Source organism: Erithacus rubecula, assembly GCF_903797595.1.
Source record: "Erithacus rubecula genome assembly, chromosome: 3".
Taxonomy (NCBI): domain Eukaryota; kingdom Metazoa; phylum Chordata; class Aves; order Passeriformes; family Muscicapidae; genus Erithacus; species Erithacus rubecula.
The window spans coordinates 115,351,317-115,371,002 of record NC_136689.1 but is presented as its reverse complement, the minus strand read 5'-3'; the positions used below and the strand labels follow the sequence as shown (position 1 = coordinate 115,371,002).

General features: G+C 36.5%; 1 protein-coding gene across 5 annotated transcripts in view; it reads right to left on the bottom strand.

Annotated features, from left to right (window-relative positions):
- LOC306799823 (uncharacterized protein C8orf34 homolog) overlaps window positions 1-19,686 on the bottom strand; it is a gene marked incomplete at its 3' end in the record, with an annotated part of 149,479 nt that overhangs the window by 75,737 nt on the left and 54,056 nt on the right. For all 5 annotated transcript variants that reach the window (XM_079301343.1, XM_079301339.1, XM_079301340.1 and 2 more), the window contains one exon: window positions 15,768-15,934. In XM_079301343.1, coding sequence (XP_079157469.1) covers window positions 15,768-15,934 — 167 coding nt within the window. The remainder of the gene's footprint in view (window positions 1-15,767; window positions 15,935-19,686) is intronic.

Below are 19,686 nucleotides of genomic sequence, written 5' to 3'. Positions count from 1 at the left end.
AAATGAAATTCAAATTTATCACAGCAACAAAGTTTATTCTTGCAAAAATATAACTCAGCAACCTTAACTGAACATCAGCAGTTCTTCTCCTTCCTACACATTTATTTCCTCCCCATACCTAAATAACTGCTTTGCCAGCAGATTTACAAAAATTGGGATAAATTACATATACAAGAGAACAGTGTTGGCAGTCTTTATGAGCAATAATTGTTGATATGATTCTGTCATATTTTGACAAGTGTTGCTGTCCAAGTTCATCTACTTCTACATTAATCAAGATGACACAAACCAGATATCCAAAATTACAATTAGATGAACCATGCAACAGGCTTACAGGACCACTGGCCTAGACTGGAAAATTGGGAAAAAGCCCCACATTTTGTTAAAAAGGACAAATTTGTGCAGCTTCAAATAGCCACTATAACACAGGCTAAATGGAGGTCCATAACATCTAATTTTTTTTGTGGCACATTTCAGTATTTCTTGGTTATGTGAAGGAGCAAGATTTTTGCTTTCTCCTATGAAAATTTTATTTTTTATTTCAAGGAGTAAATACTATAGCTGACTCTCATTTCCTCTGTGAGTCACTTTTATTTGATGAATATTTCTATAATGATTGTTTTTAAATCAATGTTCATTTAAAAATCAAACAAACAAACAAAAACCAACAAAAAAAAGAAACAAAAAAGCTTCTGTGGACCACAAAACACTAATTAAAAATTGCTTTTCGGTTCTTGTAGTTACATGAAGTCTTCAGTGTGAATTTACATACAACTCTTAGTAAAATAAAGCACCTATTTTATTTTGTTATGTTTTGAATGGCAAAATAACACGAAAGGTTTACAGTGGGCCTTTTTCCGCCCTGTTTTGTTGTTTATACGGTATTTCTCTCCTGCACATGAAGCACTTAGCTCGCCTTTTAAACAGATTAAACCTCACCGAGTTTTAGATTAATCAACCCCTAAGGAAAAGCGCCAGCGCCCCCTGGTGGGCACGGCCGCCCTCTGACCACACCGGCGCCTCCAAAACCGCAGCGCAGCCACAGCCACATTTAATTCCCTTGCTACGCGCTCGTACTTTCTATCCACCCACCAGGCTAAGGAACTAAATCTGTAAACTGCAGGAGCACTCTCTTCTTTACCCAAAACGTTCACTCGTGTATCCGTATTTTTGCTATAATATACATGGAAACGGGTTTATGAGGAATATAGCCTCTATGCTCTTTATTTTAGCTGCTTATTTCAAGAAGTAATTAGAACTAGTAAATCACATTTATGATGTTGGCTTGTAATTTTAAGATAAGCTGAATGCTGCTGTAGAACACAAGAATGATAGGCTGAACCGCAATGGTGCAAATGAACATAATAGTCCATACAAGGCACACGAGTAAAGATGCACTAAGGAACTGTCTCTGTTTTAGTGAGGCTGCTTGCAGGGCGAAGTCCATGTTCCCAGTGCCATTCAGTTTTGCACAGTATAACATTGCAGATTTCTACAAAGTCTAAAGTTATCAGACAGATGTCTCACCTGAACATAATTCCAATTATATAATTGGAATTTCTGACTAAACAGCAATCACAATATCCCAGTTATAAAGTCTTCAGAGAATAAATCTCTGGTGCAGAATAGAGACACAATTGCAGCACCAGTGAGAAACAGAGTCCCAAATGCAGAGCAGAATCTGTAACCATTGTGCCAAAATCAGTCAACTCAGGAGCCTCTCAGTGCACTTCTGGAATCGTGTTCATCTCTGTGGGCACAAAGTGTCTGAGGTCCTGTCTCAGGGTTTTTATTGAGGCATATGCAAGGTCATTGTACCTTCTATTTCCAGTGTATTACAGGAAACATTTCCTTCTAGAAATGGAAAGAAACTCTTCCAGGCTGTCACAAGTGGCAAAGGCATTAGACTGAGTGAGTGCCTGTTGGAACCCTTAAAATTGAAGGTTTTAGGCTTTCTGTGCTGGTAGGCACTGATGCCCAGGAGAACAAGTGCTGAGGAGTACTGCAGAAAATTAAGCCTATCCCAGTCATTTTCAGAGAAAACCATGAGTTTTTGAGCAACTCATTTTGTCTATTCCAAATACTTGTGATTGTGATACTCAGGATATGAGGTAACTTTGTGTTCAAACAAAAACCTTTAAACAAGGTTCAGCTGAATTCATTGTATTGTATGAAATCAATGAGGACCTGTTTTGATAAGAAATCAGTATAAAGGAAGTAAAAATCTTAAGATTTGGCCAATACTGATATAGAAGATTCCTTTATTGTCCCTTTTTTTCATTATTGATTTCAAGGAAAATATTGCTTATCCATTAGAAATTTCTTCTGCCTTTGGATTATTCATTTTCTTAAACACCATTAATCTCATCAAATTTGAAGAAAAAAAAAGTTTGCAAATTCTGTTTCCATTAAAAAAAAAATCTAAATAAATGAATATAAGCCCTAGCAACATTAGAACATTAATGAATTTTTTTAAGACAATATAAACTAAGGCAGAGGCTCCAAAGTATCCTGACCAGGTGTGCAGTAGTGGAAAGGGACTAGATGTTTTTAATTCAGGCTCCCACTTGCTTTTCCTAGCACTAGTATTACCTAGGTCTGTGGCTTCCTCTCACTTCCCAAGATGTGAATGCTGTAGTTTCTCTGCAGACTGCAGCAGTGAGTAGTGTGACTCTGCATCTCTCTGCAAGATACTATTAAGACCTCATCTCTCACCTGTTCAACCAGGACTGCTTTGTGTGGGTCACAATAACACCTCATTTTTAATTTTTATATTCATTGCATTTTAAATAACACTGCCTCCTCACCTGTATAATGGTTAAATGTACTAACTCTAGTCTCTGTCAGGGATTTTGGAGACATGAGGGTGTTGCTGATTGTACGCAGAGATTCTATCTGCCTTCATGTGTAATTCTGCAATGCTTCCTTGCAGCAGATATATCCCTATTTTATCACCTCATGTTCTACCAGATAAAGTTCCCACTTGTACCTAAATAAATTCATATATTCTCTATTGACTATTCACGGATTTTTTTTTTTTTTTTTTTTTTTTTTTTTTTTTTTTTTTGTTTTGTTTTTAGTTTTCCATTAGGATTTTTCTATCTGGAGCCCATTAGTTAATACAAAATTTTTATCTAACCTGTAGAAACTGTTTCTTTCTTCTATCTAAATATGGGTGTCTATCACACAGACTGGGATGCCTCCAGCTTTGTGCCCAGGGGACTCCTTTTCCCATGTATCTTGTCATTCTCCTATTCCACCAAAAAACTAACAGTAAGGTGTTTATTCAGAGCTACATGGGCAAAATTTATTACTTCTACTAACTTTTACTCATAGCATTTTACCTGCTTATTTTAGCTTACTGTTACTGTACCCACAGCTGCTGAGCTACTTACCAACCTTTACAATTTTTTAAAATTACTTGTTCTGAAGAGAAAATAAAAATTGGAAGCCATTCACTACCACTTATCTGAATAATTTCAGGCAGGCATTTCAGTCCACTTCAAAGGCTCAGGAAGGGTAAACAACTGCAATAGGCTGTAATTATTTGTCTAGGTCATTTTATATTAACTTCCTATCTGTATAGACTACTACTTCAGTCTCTTGTATAGACAACTACTTTGGTGTATCAAGTTCTAAAATGTGACACAAAAAATACATTTAGTTCTGAGTGTTTAACTGGATAATGCCCTCATACCCTCAACCAAGTGCAGCTTGTGTCTCTAGTAGTTGTCACCATATTTCAAACTGTCTTTTTATGTTAAGTATTAAAAATGTGAGAGGAATAAGGAAATACAGCAATCATTCATGCATGTTTGCATGACAGATATAATTCTAATACAGGTTATCTAAACCATCTAATATTTTAAACCCCTCTGCCTGTCTCCTAATTACACAGAAAGTATCCCATTTCATTACCTATTTTACTTTCCCTCTGAAGTCTAGATCTAAACCCTTGTCTCAGCCTGTGTGTTTAGTTTGGTAAAACATTTATTTGCACAGTAGTTTACTCAGATATAGATGACCATTAAGTTTCTAATGATCTCATACTGATTATATTACAAGCAGAGTACAGCAAAATTACATGTTATGGCCCTCTATACACTGGCGATTCACTGAATCATTCAGAGGGACCTCAGGATGTCTAGGGCTCACTGTCCTGCTCAAAGTAGCATCATCCAAGATGCTTAGGGTTTTACCCAGCTGAGCTGAAAACACCCAAGGTCAGTGACCACAGTCTCCCTGGGTAATCTGTTTCAGCAGTCAAGTATCTATTCACTGATTTTTCCCCCTTTATATTTAATCAGAATTTTCCTGTATAAATTTCTGCCCAGTGACACTCACTCTCTTGCTGAGCACCTCAGTAAAGGATGTGGCTCCTCTCAGTAGCCTCCATTTCAGCTCTGGGAGGCTGAGTTCCCTCAGCTTCAACCCATAGATAGGACTCCTTTATACTGGACAGTCTTAAAAGGGATGTCTCCTGCTTGTAGCTGCTAGACTTACTGCAGTATTAACTTAGTCAATCTCTTTGCTATCACAACTTATACCCTGTATACTACTCCATGCATTTAATTTTTTTTTCCTTTTTTCTTAAAGGATTGAAAGAAAACACAAGCTGTAAGAACAAGTGAATGCGAAAGGCATGGAAATGGCAGCACCTCTACTTCTTTGCTATCTGCTTATCTCAAAACTGTTATATCCCATCACATCAAAGTACACAGACCTGCTGCAGCAGTTAAAGCTTCAGGAAACCTGAACTTCCCATTTGACCCACATTTCTGTTCATGAGGTTTTGCTGTTTTTAAGAAAAAAAATTATTAGCCTGAAGGAAAAAGGAAGATGAGGCTATACTTTTCTATACATCCTCCTAACTGTACTATCACTTCTTCTCTAAATCACTTCTCTTATTTCATCATTTTACTCTTACTAGACAATATCACACATACATGAGATACCAGATGTACTAGTTCATTGTTGTTTCTGCTGGGAGTACTAGTTATTTTGAAATATCCCACTTGTGGAGAAGAATGTGTTACTGAAGCTATAATATTGTTCCCCCACCTTGCTACAGCACTTGTCAACTCCAATTTCATTTTTTAGGTTTCACACTAAAAAATGGCAGTTTTACAGTCTGAGAAAAGATCTTGCAATTCAATTACTTCTCAATAAAAACATATACTTAATTCTCAGTTTCTTTCTCATACTCACAAATCCACATGGCAAATCTGTGAATCTAAACCCAAATAATAAACTACACATTAAAATCTAAGTGATCAGTCTTCTGGAGTTAGTAACACTGGTCATGTCCAATGTAACACAGACATTTCAGTCTGATTTCCCAAGTAACAAACTCAGTCATCACTCCCTACTTACCTTCTGAGATTTGCAAACTTGTCAGAGTTTATCAATATCGTCTGAATAGTCGCTCTATTAATTCTGCACAATAAACCATAAAGACAATTGTGAATTATACTAGTTGATAAACTGGATGCCAAGTCTAAGCACATGCTAATCTTAGAAGCCAAAATTAGAAGGCTTTCAGTAACCATTTGTATATATACGTATTATTTGAGTTTGGTTTTTCCTCCCAGATAATCCACTTATATTTACTGGGCACTGATTTTTGCTACAGGTTTTGATGGTAGTGGTAGCAACTGTGTTACTTCATCATATGATTTGCTGCCTATACATCTTGGAAGATGTAACATCAGCTGCTGTGTTATCTGGCCACATGGCAAACAACTACCCTGCAGATGCAAGTTAATTTTAACATCACAAAGCATCGCCTCGTAACAATGGAAAACACCACCAAAAGGAACATTTACAGGAATTTTTACATCACCTTACCTTTAACTGGAAGTATTTGGGGTAGAGGAGGTAGGAAATCCTGAAATCCAAATACCCAATCTGTTGGAATGAGCAAGAAACAATAGCTTTCCTGCACAGAGAAAAGCCAAAACATATTGGTGTGCTCATTTAAAGAAAGGAGCCAAGGAATCAGCCTTCAGGGAATAAATTTTAATTTAGCTCTGTGTGATTCTCCCATACTATTGGCAGAACAGGAATAATTAATACAAGAATGAACTGATGATTGCTTTAGGGGCAAGAGGTATGCTAAGAGTATCACCTAAACAAAAAATATAGAAAACACTTTACCCAACTTCAAACAACAGAAGAAATACTTAGTGTTTCAAGGGAAACTACCTAAAACTACTTTGTATGAAGATCCTAAAATGTACTAAGTACATAGCAATCAAATGCTACACTCCACATCAAAAGACATTTTTTGAGAGAAGGAGAGAGATGACAGCAATGTATTAGATACCTGATTTCTCATTACTATGATGGCATGCATAAAATCCTACCCTCAGCCTCATTCTAGCACTACCACACTTGGGATCAGCTCCATTACATACTCCACCTGAAACAGAAATAAATTTAACTGACATACCGAGACATGGAAAGATGTAGAAAACAATTAAAGCAAAGAATGAAGAAGTGACTCTTTCTACTGCTACTGAGTGTTCTGAGCTGCTTGTGCCTTGCACTGTTTTGAGTACAGCTGTGTATTTGAACCACACATCTAGCTTTCACTTTTAAGTAAAAGGTTCAAGCAGATTGAGTCTTTTCAGGGCTTGTCACCTCAGTGTTGACCCTTTCTTTAAGGCTAGGACACAGTTCTGTGATTCTCAATTTCTGTAACAACATGAAGACATTATTTCTCAAAATATTCTTTGGTTCCCTTCTACAATCTAGTCATAGGTGGTAGCTGAAGTTCTCATATAAGTGATATCTATCTACATTGAGATGTAACAGTAGTAAACCTCCTCCTCTCTTTCTCCTTTTCTTTGATGGCAGAGGAAGCATCGTGAGCCCTCAGTTTAACATGCAATTTTTTAGTTTCTCCCAAAATTCTCCTTAAAGAGTCACTGTGCTTCACATAAAAAGCATATAAGCTCGTGTCTTGACAAGTGCCAACACAATTCCACTAAATCATGTGAAATTAGGCTACTAATGTTAGGAAGAAGCAAAAATTATGTATTTTGATTATGAATGTTTTCTGGTGATCATTTTGCATGGCATATATTAACAGCTCTGGAAATAGACTAGTTTCAAATCTAACTCCTAATAGAAGCCACTAAAATAAATTAACATCAGTAGAAAAGCAGTGATCAAAATGTACTTTAATATACTAGTTAGGAATAAACCACAAATAACCTGTCTCAAACACATTTGGAGTGCCAAACTCAACTACCAAAGCCAAATAAAACTAAAGCAAATACAGTATAAAATACAGGGAAACAATAGATAACAAGTTTTGAATCATAATACTTACATTAAGTAGACAAGATATTCATTGCATTTCAACAAAACTGTCTTAGTTTGGGGTGCATCAGATTCAACAAATTGTCTTTTTCAGAAATTTCATATACTTTCCCCTACCTGAACGTGAATGTAAAACATCTATATCCACTACGAAATGCAAATAAAACCCTATTTTCTGCAAATGGGATTAAATTAGAGTGTCAACAATTGGAAAAGCTTCACCAAGTAATTAATACATCAGAAAAGCTTAATATGAATTTTTGAAAAGGGTGCCGTGTGTTCTGCAGAATATAGCAATGGAATCAGTTTTTCTACATGGATTTTCAACACCTTCCTCTCAATAAACTTTAGTATAGGAAGACAGACCAAAAAAAGCCCATTTTAAAGTATTTCATTCACAGTTTTGGCTTGGTTCATTTTGCTTCAGTTCCTACTTTGTGTTGTTATATATATATCAAATTCTGTCCATTATTATAAACAGCACTATGATTCAGAGTGCAAAACCTAAGAAATACTCTTGTAAAAATATCTTTTTGTTTGCAGCTTTTTTAGAATTTATATGTGTGATTTTACATATATATATATATATATACATATATAAGTAGATCTCTATGGCCAACCATCAAAATCCTGCTAAATTTATACTTGACTGAATGTTCTTTCTGGCAGTAATTATCTCATTGTAAGCAAATTATCTGTATATAAAATAAAGGACAATTTATTCATAGAAGTTGATACTTTTGCAATTCAGAAAAACATTACACTAACTGTCCACATATTAAAAAGCAAAATATATTTAGGCTCTGCTGTGGTTGGATATAATTTCTTGCCTTCACACTCTTGCCTCACCATATCAATTGAATTCACAAATGTCTCTTTGAATATCTATTACTCAGATGAACAATCTCCCCTCAGTACCTGGAAAGACCCCCAAAGCCAAGGAATTCAATGAAGCAGTTCAAACACCAGTTCTACAGGGTTGTGATACCCAAAATCCAGTAATCATAGTAACTCTGACTCTGCTGTCACCTCCCTGAATTGTATGAATAGCTCTAGATCAATCCTGTTCTTCCAGCATAAAAACATGAGTTCAAATTTCTTTAACTGAATGGTAACGAACCCTCACCAGAGCTCACAGGGTTCCCCTGCTGTCCTCTGAATCTCCAAGTGAAAAGATCCTTTAACTTCTTACTAAATTACAAGTTTGACTGTTGTAACTGACTTTGTTCCTACTTTGTTTCCCTGCATGCTTCAAAAAAAGGATGTGATTGCTCAAGAGCTGGCAGTAGTTTAGTACACAGGCTAGTCAATCAAGCGAGCCAGATCTCCCCAACCAGCTTGTGAACTCCAACATCCATAATTTGAGCTTCAGTGTAAGCTAAATAATATATGTGCAGTATATGAGGATGCAAGTGCAGGTTACTAATACTGGAGAGTCAGCACCCTGACTAAAACAGATCCAGGCACAAGAGTAATTACATCCATTGGTGGATTTCCTTACATATATTGCTACAGAATGATTTCTCCAGTAGTCTAAACTAACCTGAGTGTCCTAAAGAAGTACAAAGTAGTTTGAACATCAATTTATCAGCATCCTCGGGATATCCCATTTGTAGGGATGATACAAAATCAGGGAAAGGACATAAAGATAATTTATTGATATAAATATTTGAGAGGTCAGCAAATATGGCACCCATCTACAAGAGCAGCCAGAAGGATCTGGTAAACTACAGGTCATATTAGTCTGACCTTGGTGACAGGAAAGGTCATGAAGCAGATCATCTTGAGTATCCATACAGTACATAAAGGAAAACCTCATGCCCATGGGGATCAGGCTCACCAAATATGGGTTTATGAAAGGCAGTGTCTGTTTGATCAACATGATGTCCTTCTACAGCAAGGTGACCTACTTACTGAACAACAGAAATGCTGTGGATGGTGTCCCCGTGGACTTCAGTAATTGGCACCATTTCCCCAGTATTCTCCTGAAGAAACTGGCTGCTCACAGTTTGGATAAGTGCACTTGTTCATTGAATGAAAAACGGGCTGAAGGACCATGCCAGAGAAAGGTGGGAAACAGACTTACCATTCAGCTCCTGCCTGGTCACCAGTAGTGTTCCCCAGGCCTCAGTATTGGAGCCAGCCCTGTTTAATATCCTCAGCAATAATCTAGATGAAGGGATCAAGGGCACTCCCAGTCAGTTTGCAGATGACAGCAAATGGGGCAGGAGCATTGATCTGCCAAAGGAAGGCTCCACAGAGGGATCTGGACAGACTGGATTGATGGGCCAAGGCCAATGGTACATATGGGGTTCAACAAGGCAAAGGAGTGGGTGCTGTCTTGGGTCACAACAACCCCACTCAGTGCTACAAGCTGGGGCAGCATGGCTGGAAAGCTGCCAGTGAAAAGGGCTGGGAGAGCTGGTTGATAGATGACTGAAGATGAAACAGCCATGTGCCCAAGAAGGCAAATGATATCCTGGCTTGGATCAAGAATAGCACAGCCAGCAAGACCAGGGCTATTGTCCCTCTGTGATCAGCACTGGTGACACCAACCTCAAATCCTGTGTTCAGTTTAGGACCCCTGACTAAAAGAAAGACATTGAGGTACTGGAACATATCCAGAAAAGGGCCAGTATTGAAGGGTCTGGGGCACAAATCTAATGAGGAGCAGCTGAAGGAGCTGGGGTTGTTTAGCCTGGAGAAAAGGAGGCTCAGGGGTGACCTTATCACTTCTACAACTCCCCAAAAGGATATTGTGGCCAGGTGGGGATCAGGCTCTTCTTCCATGCAGGAAGTGGCAGAACAAGGATCTAAGTCATGCCAGGTGAGGTTTAGACTGGGTATTAGAAAAAATTTCTTCATAAGAGTTTTGTCAAGCATTGGAACAGGATGCCCAGGGAAGCGGCTGAGATGGGTAGATGTGGTGCACAGGACATGGTTTAGCAGTGGACATACACCTCCTCCAGTCTTGTTTAGGTACAGGTTTAAAATAAATTTTGGTTTCTTTTACAAACTATAAATTTTAGGCTTCTGCACATCATTATATTCAGTACACATTTATTCCTTGATAATTAATCATTCTTTTGAAGCTTTTTTATTAGCTCATGTAACTTATTTCCACTTGAGAGAAGCTAGTATCTCTAGCTATAATTGGTTTTCTCTCTCTACTGTCCCTATAGCATTATGAAGCACAATCAACCTCCCTTTCAATCCATTTTATGCTTATCTAACCAGTAGTTGCAACAAGTGTTGCAATATGTGACTAATTCATTTAATAATTTATTCTAACATTACAAATATGCTCTTAACCAAACAATAGAACTTAGCTTACTGAAATTTATTGTCAGGTAAAAAATTCTATTTAAACATCAAATACTCCCAGTATTAAGTACAGTAAAATGCAAGATAAGGATTCTATTAGGACTTTAAACACCAAATCCCTCCTCTTTGAACAGCAAGTGCAATAGCTTTGCCTATTCTCAGATCAACTAAAATATTCTCACAGATGTTTCTGTCTCTTAGCAAAGAGAACAAGATGAAGTGAAATCAATGAACTCCATGAATGACATTAAACAGACCTGCACATTTTTCTTGCTCAGTAACTTTATATATTTGCAGGAAAAAAACCAAACCTGAATATGGTTTTTGCTGAACTTTTACCTCAAAAAGATATTTAAACCTACACTGATGGAGCCTGAGTGCTCTTCAAGAGGACATCTGTTACACACACACTGGCACCAGTGCACTATATCTGCCACTGAAAACACTGCAGTGTATAGCACAGCCAGTCTCTCATGCAGAGGAGTCCTCCTGTCTCCCAGAGGTGTCATTTTCTGTACATGCCCTACACAGCACATGCCCACTGGTAGTTCTGCCTATTTCCAAACAGCTTCCAAAAACAGAAGACTCAGTGAAAGGGAACATTAGGAGCAATTCAAACATCTTTCTCCCACACAATCATTCTACTTAAATCACAACAGAACAGGCTACAGGCCAGAAAACTGTTCTGAAGATGTAGTACAACTCACATCATCTTTTCCAGGGTTTTGTGGTCTCTTTTCTGAAAAATTATGTATCCTTGTCACATAATGGAGAAGGTTTTGTTCATCTGGGAAAGGCAACAAAAACCTGTTGCTAGTATTCATGTAATTCAGCATGCCTAGAGTCAGTTTCCTGCATGTTGTCAAAGACCTTTAGGAACCAAAGAAATCAGGAATGCCTGTCAAACCAGAGGAAATGTACCGAAAACACTGCAGCATGCACACCCTTTAATTAAGGACTCATTAGAAAAGCAGATGGTTAAGGGGTAGACTACCAGACATTGAGTCTTATTCTTCAGGCAAATGCAGTCTCCACAATATTCTATTTATCTCCTCTTGTTATAAAATGTAAATATATCACCAGACAACATTTCAAGGGTGTTAAAATGATTAAATAATTAACATTTGAAAGCTCTTGAAGAAAAAAGGAATTCTAAAAATTAGAAGAAGAGTTATTAAAGCAAAGAGAAGACATCAGGTAGTTCCCAAAGCAATAATTCAAAAGTTTATTACTAACTGAAATGCATTCCTATCTTTAAAGATTCCAGTTCACTACTGTATAGAAGGAATTACACATAATAAACATAAGGCAAACAATCACTGAACTTTCATTTAAGATTTATACATTGTGGAAAATGAAGCATTATTTTTGTGAAACTAGCTCCAAAGAAGAGATGGCTTTAGAATTCCTGGTGCTCCAAACATTTAAGTTCAGATTAGATATAAGATTATTTGCATTGAAATCAGAGAGGCTCTTCAGAATCATACACACTGGCATCAGTTGCAGGAAATTTGCTTCAGTTCAACCACAGTTGTGTGAGTGAAGTTCCTAGGAACCCCTTGCAGTGGTGCTACATGGTTAAGTACTCCACAGCATCTCTTAACATATGGTAACACTTTTAGTAATGTGAACACACAGAAACATTGGACAAAACCAAGAAATTGCTGCTTGATATTTATGACTAAATATCATGGAATCATAGAATCATGTAGGCTGGAAAAGACACTTAAGATCATCAAGTTCAACCACAGACCTAGCACTGTCAAGTTCATCACTAAACCATGTCCTTATGCACCATATCTACACAACTTTTAAATCCCTCCAGGGTTGGTGATGCAGCCATTTCCTTGGGCAGCCTCCTAAAATGCTTGACAAACCTTTCCATAAAGAAACTTTACCTAATATTTAACCTAAATCTCCCCTGGCATGACTTGTGGCCTTGTCCTATCACTTGTTACATGCAACAAGACAGAAAACTCTGCCTGGCCTCCTTTCAGAAAGTTGGAGAGTACAATAAGGTTTCCTCTGAACCTCCTTTTCTCCAGGCTAAATGAACTTTGTTCTCTGAGCTGCTCCTCACAGGCCTTGTTCTCTATACCATTACTGTGTAAAACAACACAGAATGTCCTTCTCATCTTCCTTACTTGTAAAAACTTTAAGAATGTATATCTAAATCCAAGTGTGCTACAAAAATCCTTATACTTTTACTATGTGTATGTTTATGCACAGCAATATACTTAGACAATTATATTCTTACAATCAGTCAAATAATTGATTTTTTAAAACCAAACAAGTCATGCTTTGGTGACTGTATAATGCATATTCACAGCAATTTCAGTGAAAATAAACAGTTCAGTACTCTCCAATGTACATGAGTGAGATACTGGGGGAATAACATAATTTTAAAGTCTCAGTGGACTTCAGCCAAATATGAGAGACAGCTTAAGCCCAAACATTATATAACTCCAGAAGGGTTGTAGAATTTCTCAAATAACTATTAGAAAACACAATTTACAAAGCACAGTACTTGGCATTATCCCTTGATATAATTTTGTCCCAGACATCAACTGCATGACACGTGAATTAACAGATACAGTTCTCAGCTTTTTGAAGTCACGAAGATCCTTTCCACTATGATGTTTTTGGTCATTAATCTATTTCAGCCACCTGCATAACTGAACACACCTAGAAAGTCACTAGCATGGGAACAACCCTCCTAAGCATCTTATCTTACATATAAAAAGTGATAACTGAAATCAGAATATAGCCCTGTAACATTTCTTTTCTTCTTTGCACAGATAACAATGTAATTGTTTCTTTTATTTGGAATATAAAAGAATTCTAGCTAAAACCTTAATTGACTCACATAAGTGACGGGGTTTTTTTAAAGAAAATATGCAAAAAGCCAGCTTCATGCTTTTAATAGCTAAATAAATCAACTAAACTCCAAAAAAGGTTCTCTTGAACATCCTAAAGATGGATGATTGTGTTCTGCATTTTAAATATAGTGTACGCTTTAAATTATCTGCTATAAATAGTATAACTGTTTTCCCAGAATCCTGACTTAAAAGCATGAATTTTTGTAATTTTTTAAGAAAGGGCTGAGTAAACAAAGAATACTGAAGAGAACAGATCAAAGAGCTTTATGCAACAATGCCCTGCAATTCAGTGATGGCAAAAAGCCATGATTTGAAATTAGTTATACTGCATATAAGTTGTGCAAAAAGCATCAAAGCAGTTAATGGATTAATGTGGTACCTAATAATAAAAAAAAATTCAATTGCAGTACCAAACAGTTACTGACCTGGAAAATACAGCAAAGTAAAATACCTATCTTTGCTGACAGAAACTGAAGTTCTTTATGTTACCTTCAAAGAAAAATAAAACATTCTTCCCATGTAACACGGTCATATCCTCAAATTCTGAGCAATTTTGGAGAATGTAGCCTAACCATAACACACACGCTGTCAGCAAATTGCAAATGCCAAGATGTGCATATTGAACTTTTTCTCAGTGGTTGTTACTTTACATGGCAATATTATAACAACTACAAGCATGGCTATTCCTCAAATATGACAGGATTTTACCTCAGAATCTCATATCATTTATATAACATACTACCCAAACCAGAGGTTCTGTTTGCAAACTTTCTTAATTTTAAGTTGATTTTTTGTAAACTTAGCCACTTTTGATGAACTGCAGGATTAGAAAAATATTCCAGCTTTTGCATGGCACAAAACTAGAATGAATTCTTGCAATTAAGTACTTACTAAAAAAACCCAAAACACTAGTTTGTACATTGATCATTTTCTACACAAATGTCAAGAAAATTCCTTTATACTGCCTTCTTGGTTCCAGACACCTTCAGTTCAAGGTTCTGGAAGAAAATACCTCTGCATCTATTGGATGCATTTTGCTCACTCTCTGCACAGAAATTAACAAAAAATCTATCCTGTATGGGATAAATAATGAGTGATCCAAGCCATTCTCCTATTTCTTATAAAACAAATGCACATATCAAACTTAAAACTATTGAAAAAATATTTATTAAACCACAGTTAATTAAGAAGAATTGTTTTTCAATTTTTTTACCATGAGTATGGTCAAGCACCCGAAAAAGCTGCTCAGAGATGTTGTAGAATCTCCATCTTTGGAGAGTCAAAATCCATTCAGAAGAACCTGGTATGGCTGATTTTTTGAGCAAAAGATTGGGCTAGATACCTACAGCAGTCCCCTCCCACCTCAACTATTCTGTCTTTCTTGAAGACTATAGTAAGAATGCAACAGAAATATAATAAGCAAAAAGATCAGCATATGTTTTCCTGATTTTTAGATTAAGGTCCAACCAGAAAAAACAAAAAAACATCATGCCAGAATTCATAAACTAAAAAAAGCTGAGTTATTCTGAGATTGTGGATTTCCCATGCTTTGACGCATATAAAGTTCCATAGAGCAGAAACTGTGAACAAATATTGAAATCCATGACTGCCTTTTAAGCATCATACACTGAAACTTTGAAAAATATCAGAAAAGAAAATATTAAGTACAACTAGAACTATTATTATTAAATACAATTAGCAATTCTAGCAAAGGAAGGCAGCAATGAGTATCAAGTCTTCCAGAGTGCAATTTAAGATTTAAGATACAATACAGTCTAGTGGAAAATTACAATCAAATCCTCTGAAGAGATTACAAATTCACATTACATAAGCTTGGTGTAGCCAGTAAGTAAAAAAAAAATTCTACTGAAGCTAAAACTGTAATACAGCTAAGAAAAAGAAGAACCAGATGAAAGACTCTGAAGCCTATTCTGTTCCTTGTACAGAAATATATTCTGCAAGTAGAACCTGGAAGGGATTTATGTAGGAAACCAAATTAATTACTTTAAGTACCTGAAGCATTTGAATTCATGGAATTTAAATGCAGCTAGGAGTTTATTCACATACATTTATGGTCTTTGTAACATTTCTCCTGAATGTTTCATGTTAAACCCTAATAACCTTCACACAGTTGCTGAATACTTTAGCTTCAAACATAGGGAGCAGTTTCTGACTAATCTCTGTTTGATTTTTTATAATAAAAAAATTCTGAAAATACACATAATTTTTTGCAGTTACCCAGTAGTTCCATTGCATCATCTTCATTGTCAATGTCTTCTTCGGTTACAGATGGAGCTGTGCTTTGAGCAGAATCAAAGGAGTCCTGAGAAAGCATGGCAGCCAGCAGTTTCTTATGTTGCTGCTGTTGATGTTTTAATCCTTTGGTCTTTGGCTCCATTTTTAAGCTGTGAGGGAGGAAAGCACAACTTGCTCTTACTGGTGCTCTCTTCAAAATACATCACTCATTCCCTGAGCATGGGATGTTCTAAGAAATTTTGTGGTTTTAGTTTCTGATTAAAGTTTTGATGGAATTTGTGTTATGTGCACTAATCAAGTCTAAATAAGCTACATGTATAGAACAACAGGATCAATAAGTACTTACAGTCAATAAGCAATCAGAATTGTTAAGGCATTGATGCATAGCAAAAAGTTGACAAGAAAGAACTGTTCCTTTGAGTGGTTTTGATATCATTACCCCATAGGATTAAGGGCTTTATATTTATAACAATTTTCCTGATTTCTTGAGTTGTGTCTCTGACTAAAATAACAGAGAACTGGAATTGCACAGACGTTAGAAGGGTCTAAAGCAGGACTTGCTACAGTTTTCCATTTCTGATTCTTACTGTATCAACATAAAACAGACAGAAGTTTGGTCCCCTAGGAGGGGCACCTCATGAGCGAGCATACCACTAACACCCCAGACTGCCCTTATAGCCTGTTGCAAGAAAGTAGAACTGTTGCAAATGTATGATTTTTAGTACAATCAACAATTGTTAATTTCTCCAGCAAATATATGCACTAATAAGACGAAGTCCACTTCAGAGATGAAGAATGGACTTTGAGTTTAGGACATCAGATTAAGGATGAGGCCTCTGCAAGCTCTGGTTCATTTCATACTCGAAGAGACAAGAGTATCACAATAAAAACCACTCAAATTCCCCATTGTGTACATACATTATCCCTGGAGGAAGACTCCCAAGAGCCTTGCATCTTCTCAGAATTCCTCCAAGACACTTTTCATGTAGAAAACTACTAACAGTGACTTGGAAATTAGTTTAATCCTGTTTTCATGGAGTTCAAATTTCTGAAAGATGAGCTCGGTACCAGCAAGGTTGCCATAAGGACTTTTCTATGGTCCCTTATCACTTATTAGTACCTTGCCTTTTTTCCTTACAGCAGCAAGAGACAGCAGTGCAAAACCAGTGACAAACACAATCTTTCCTCTGTAGCAATCCAGAACATTAAGGACAAAAAGGTGACTCTTCATCATCTGATGAGACATCATTAATACAGCTACCTCAGCCTGGCTGCATTGTCTTTCCTGGTCAAAGCAGCAGTTAGACCTGTCCCTTCAGCTCCTCTCTTTTTAATTTTTTTTCCCCTTTTTTTGAGTTATTGGGCCAGGCTTTCAAATATATTACATGTCCACTTCCGTTGCTCCTCATCACAGGAATGCACACTTTCCAGGAGCAAATGGTGGTTCTGTCACACCACACCAATGGCACTTACTCTACCAATGATTTGTCAATGCCTAATCCTTTGGATATTTATATAGTGTGTCATATATGTACCATCTCTTTATGTTTAGTGACAAGTAAAATAAAACATAAGACCTGGAAATAATGGAACAATTACAGTTTTAACTTTCCCATTCTTACATTTTAACTGATATTATAATTAGTTCTAAGAGTTTGCTGGATTATCTCACAAATCCTGATAAATAATTATCAATAACCTATCACTTTTTAATAAAAGGGTTGCTAAATAAAATTTAGCAAGGTAAAATTGAAAACATTGAATGTGGATTTTTAAAATTGCCTCCTCTTTCATTTGCCAAATTGAAACTTATGTTTACAAAATGTAACTTAACCTTAAGGCTACATTAACTATGAAATAAATTACTGAAATACAGATGACATAGCCAAACTTTCTATACAACTTATAACATCATTCTTTTGAGAGCAAAACATACTCTTCCCACTATTTTTGGATGTACTAGTTATTTGCTACATTAAAACTAAGTTGTTATAACCTAGTACTTTTCTCGTGCATTTGATGCATGGTATATTCCAAAATTCTGCTAATAGCACTTCAATTCACAGTAACACTAAATCATACCTTGAAGCAACTGCCAGTTATTAGTGAACAATTATTAAATATTCAGATTAACCTTGATAAACATAAGCATTTTAGCCTTCATGTAGCTGGGATCAATTTTAGTATCATCACTATCTTGAAGTTCTGCAACTTTACAATTCTTTTGCAAGATTGCAAACATGATTTTTATAAATGCCATAAAAAAGCTGCTGAAATGCTAATGAAGCAAAGAATTATCCCAGACATAAAATCAGTCATCCAAATGTAAATCCATATGCTGCATGTAATTTAGTAGTTACTCATTTCCATTGAAAATCAGTACTCTCACTTAACAATACATATCTTTCAATAGGCCTTCAGCACTTACTGCACCTAAAAACAGAGTTATCAGTATCCCATGAGTCCTTCCTGGCATCAAGTTCCTGTATTTTCCTTATTCACACTCGAGGCAATTTGATTTTGTCATGATACTCAACAAGATTCCTCAAATACTATTCTCAAAGCCATTAATCACATTTTTAATTACAGCCTTAGTTATGAGGTTTCTCACAGCTTGAACCATCCTCTACAATGAAAAAAATGTGCTGCTTTGAATCATTTCTGTTGCTCAGAACTAGACCTCTTTGCTCCCTTCTGGAAATCAGACAGAGATGCTTATTTCTTCTCCTTTCTATTGACAGAAGGGATACAATATCCTCAATTTGATCTGAAACTCAGAACAGATCTTTATTGAATGGACTGCTGAATTAGGAAAAAGAAACCCAGGCCTGCACAATCAAGCTGCAGTGCCAGTTCCTGACTCCATTATTTTCCCAGGAACTGCACTGGAGAGACCCAGAGTCTGAGTTGTGTTGGTTCCTGTCCAAGGTCTGGCTGAGGGATCATTACTACATGCTGCTACTTCTTTGAAATAGCAGTACCCACAGCTACCCCCATGATAATCTAATTAAATGAAGTACTCATGGATAACAAATATTCCCAAGATGTGAGGAAAGTTAATGAATGCAGTCTGTAAGAGCACAGCTAGTGACACATTAGTTCTGATGTGACAGGGAGGTGAATTCCAGAGCAGAAGGCACGTGGAAGAATGTGAAGGGAAGGAATACCTTAGACCTTTTCAAAGGGAAAATAGAGAGTTTCTGCTTTCTAAAAAAATAGGAAGAAAAAGGTATCTGCTGCAGTCAAAGTACTAATTATAACCCAGGAGGTATGCTACAAGGCTAAGGGAGAAACATAGGTGTTTAAGCCAATTAACAGAGGCAGTGCAGAAGATTTATCCCTTTTAAAGCAAGACTGTGAGTATTTAACCTTCCGTGATAAACATATCTTTAAATCATGGAAAATGGACTCCTTGTATTACAATCTCTTCCATGTTGCTGAAGCACAAACTCTTTCAGTCAAGCTCAATAAATCTGCAGAAATTACTTCAGAGAACAAAATTTCTCTTTGAGAAAAACTTGTTATTAACACCAAAAACCTTAGATGTAAAATGAAACAGAATTTAGGAAGTCCTGTTAAAAATAACATAGATACTGCTTCCCTTGTCTACCTCTCCTTTAAATGAGAAAATCAGATTTATCATTGAAGTGTCAAGAAGATTAATATAGAGCTACTACAGCCCTGGAAAGATGGAAGGCTATGAAGTATCTGAATGAAGCTATAAATCACAACATTATTACACAATGGACCCCAACCATGTCAAAATACACTTAGCTTTTCTCATGGGAATAAATCCATAGGATTGCAAATGCGTATTAAGTTAATCATATAGAAAAGTATGAGAAGAAAAAAAGTCACATATTAATGACTTCTATTTATTCTGCATGTGCCCCCACTGTGG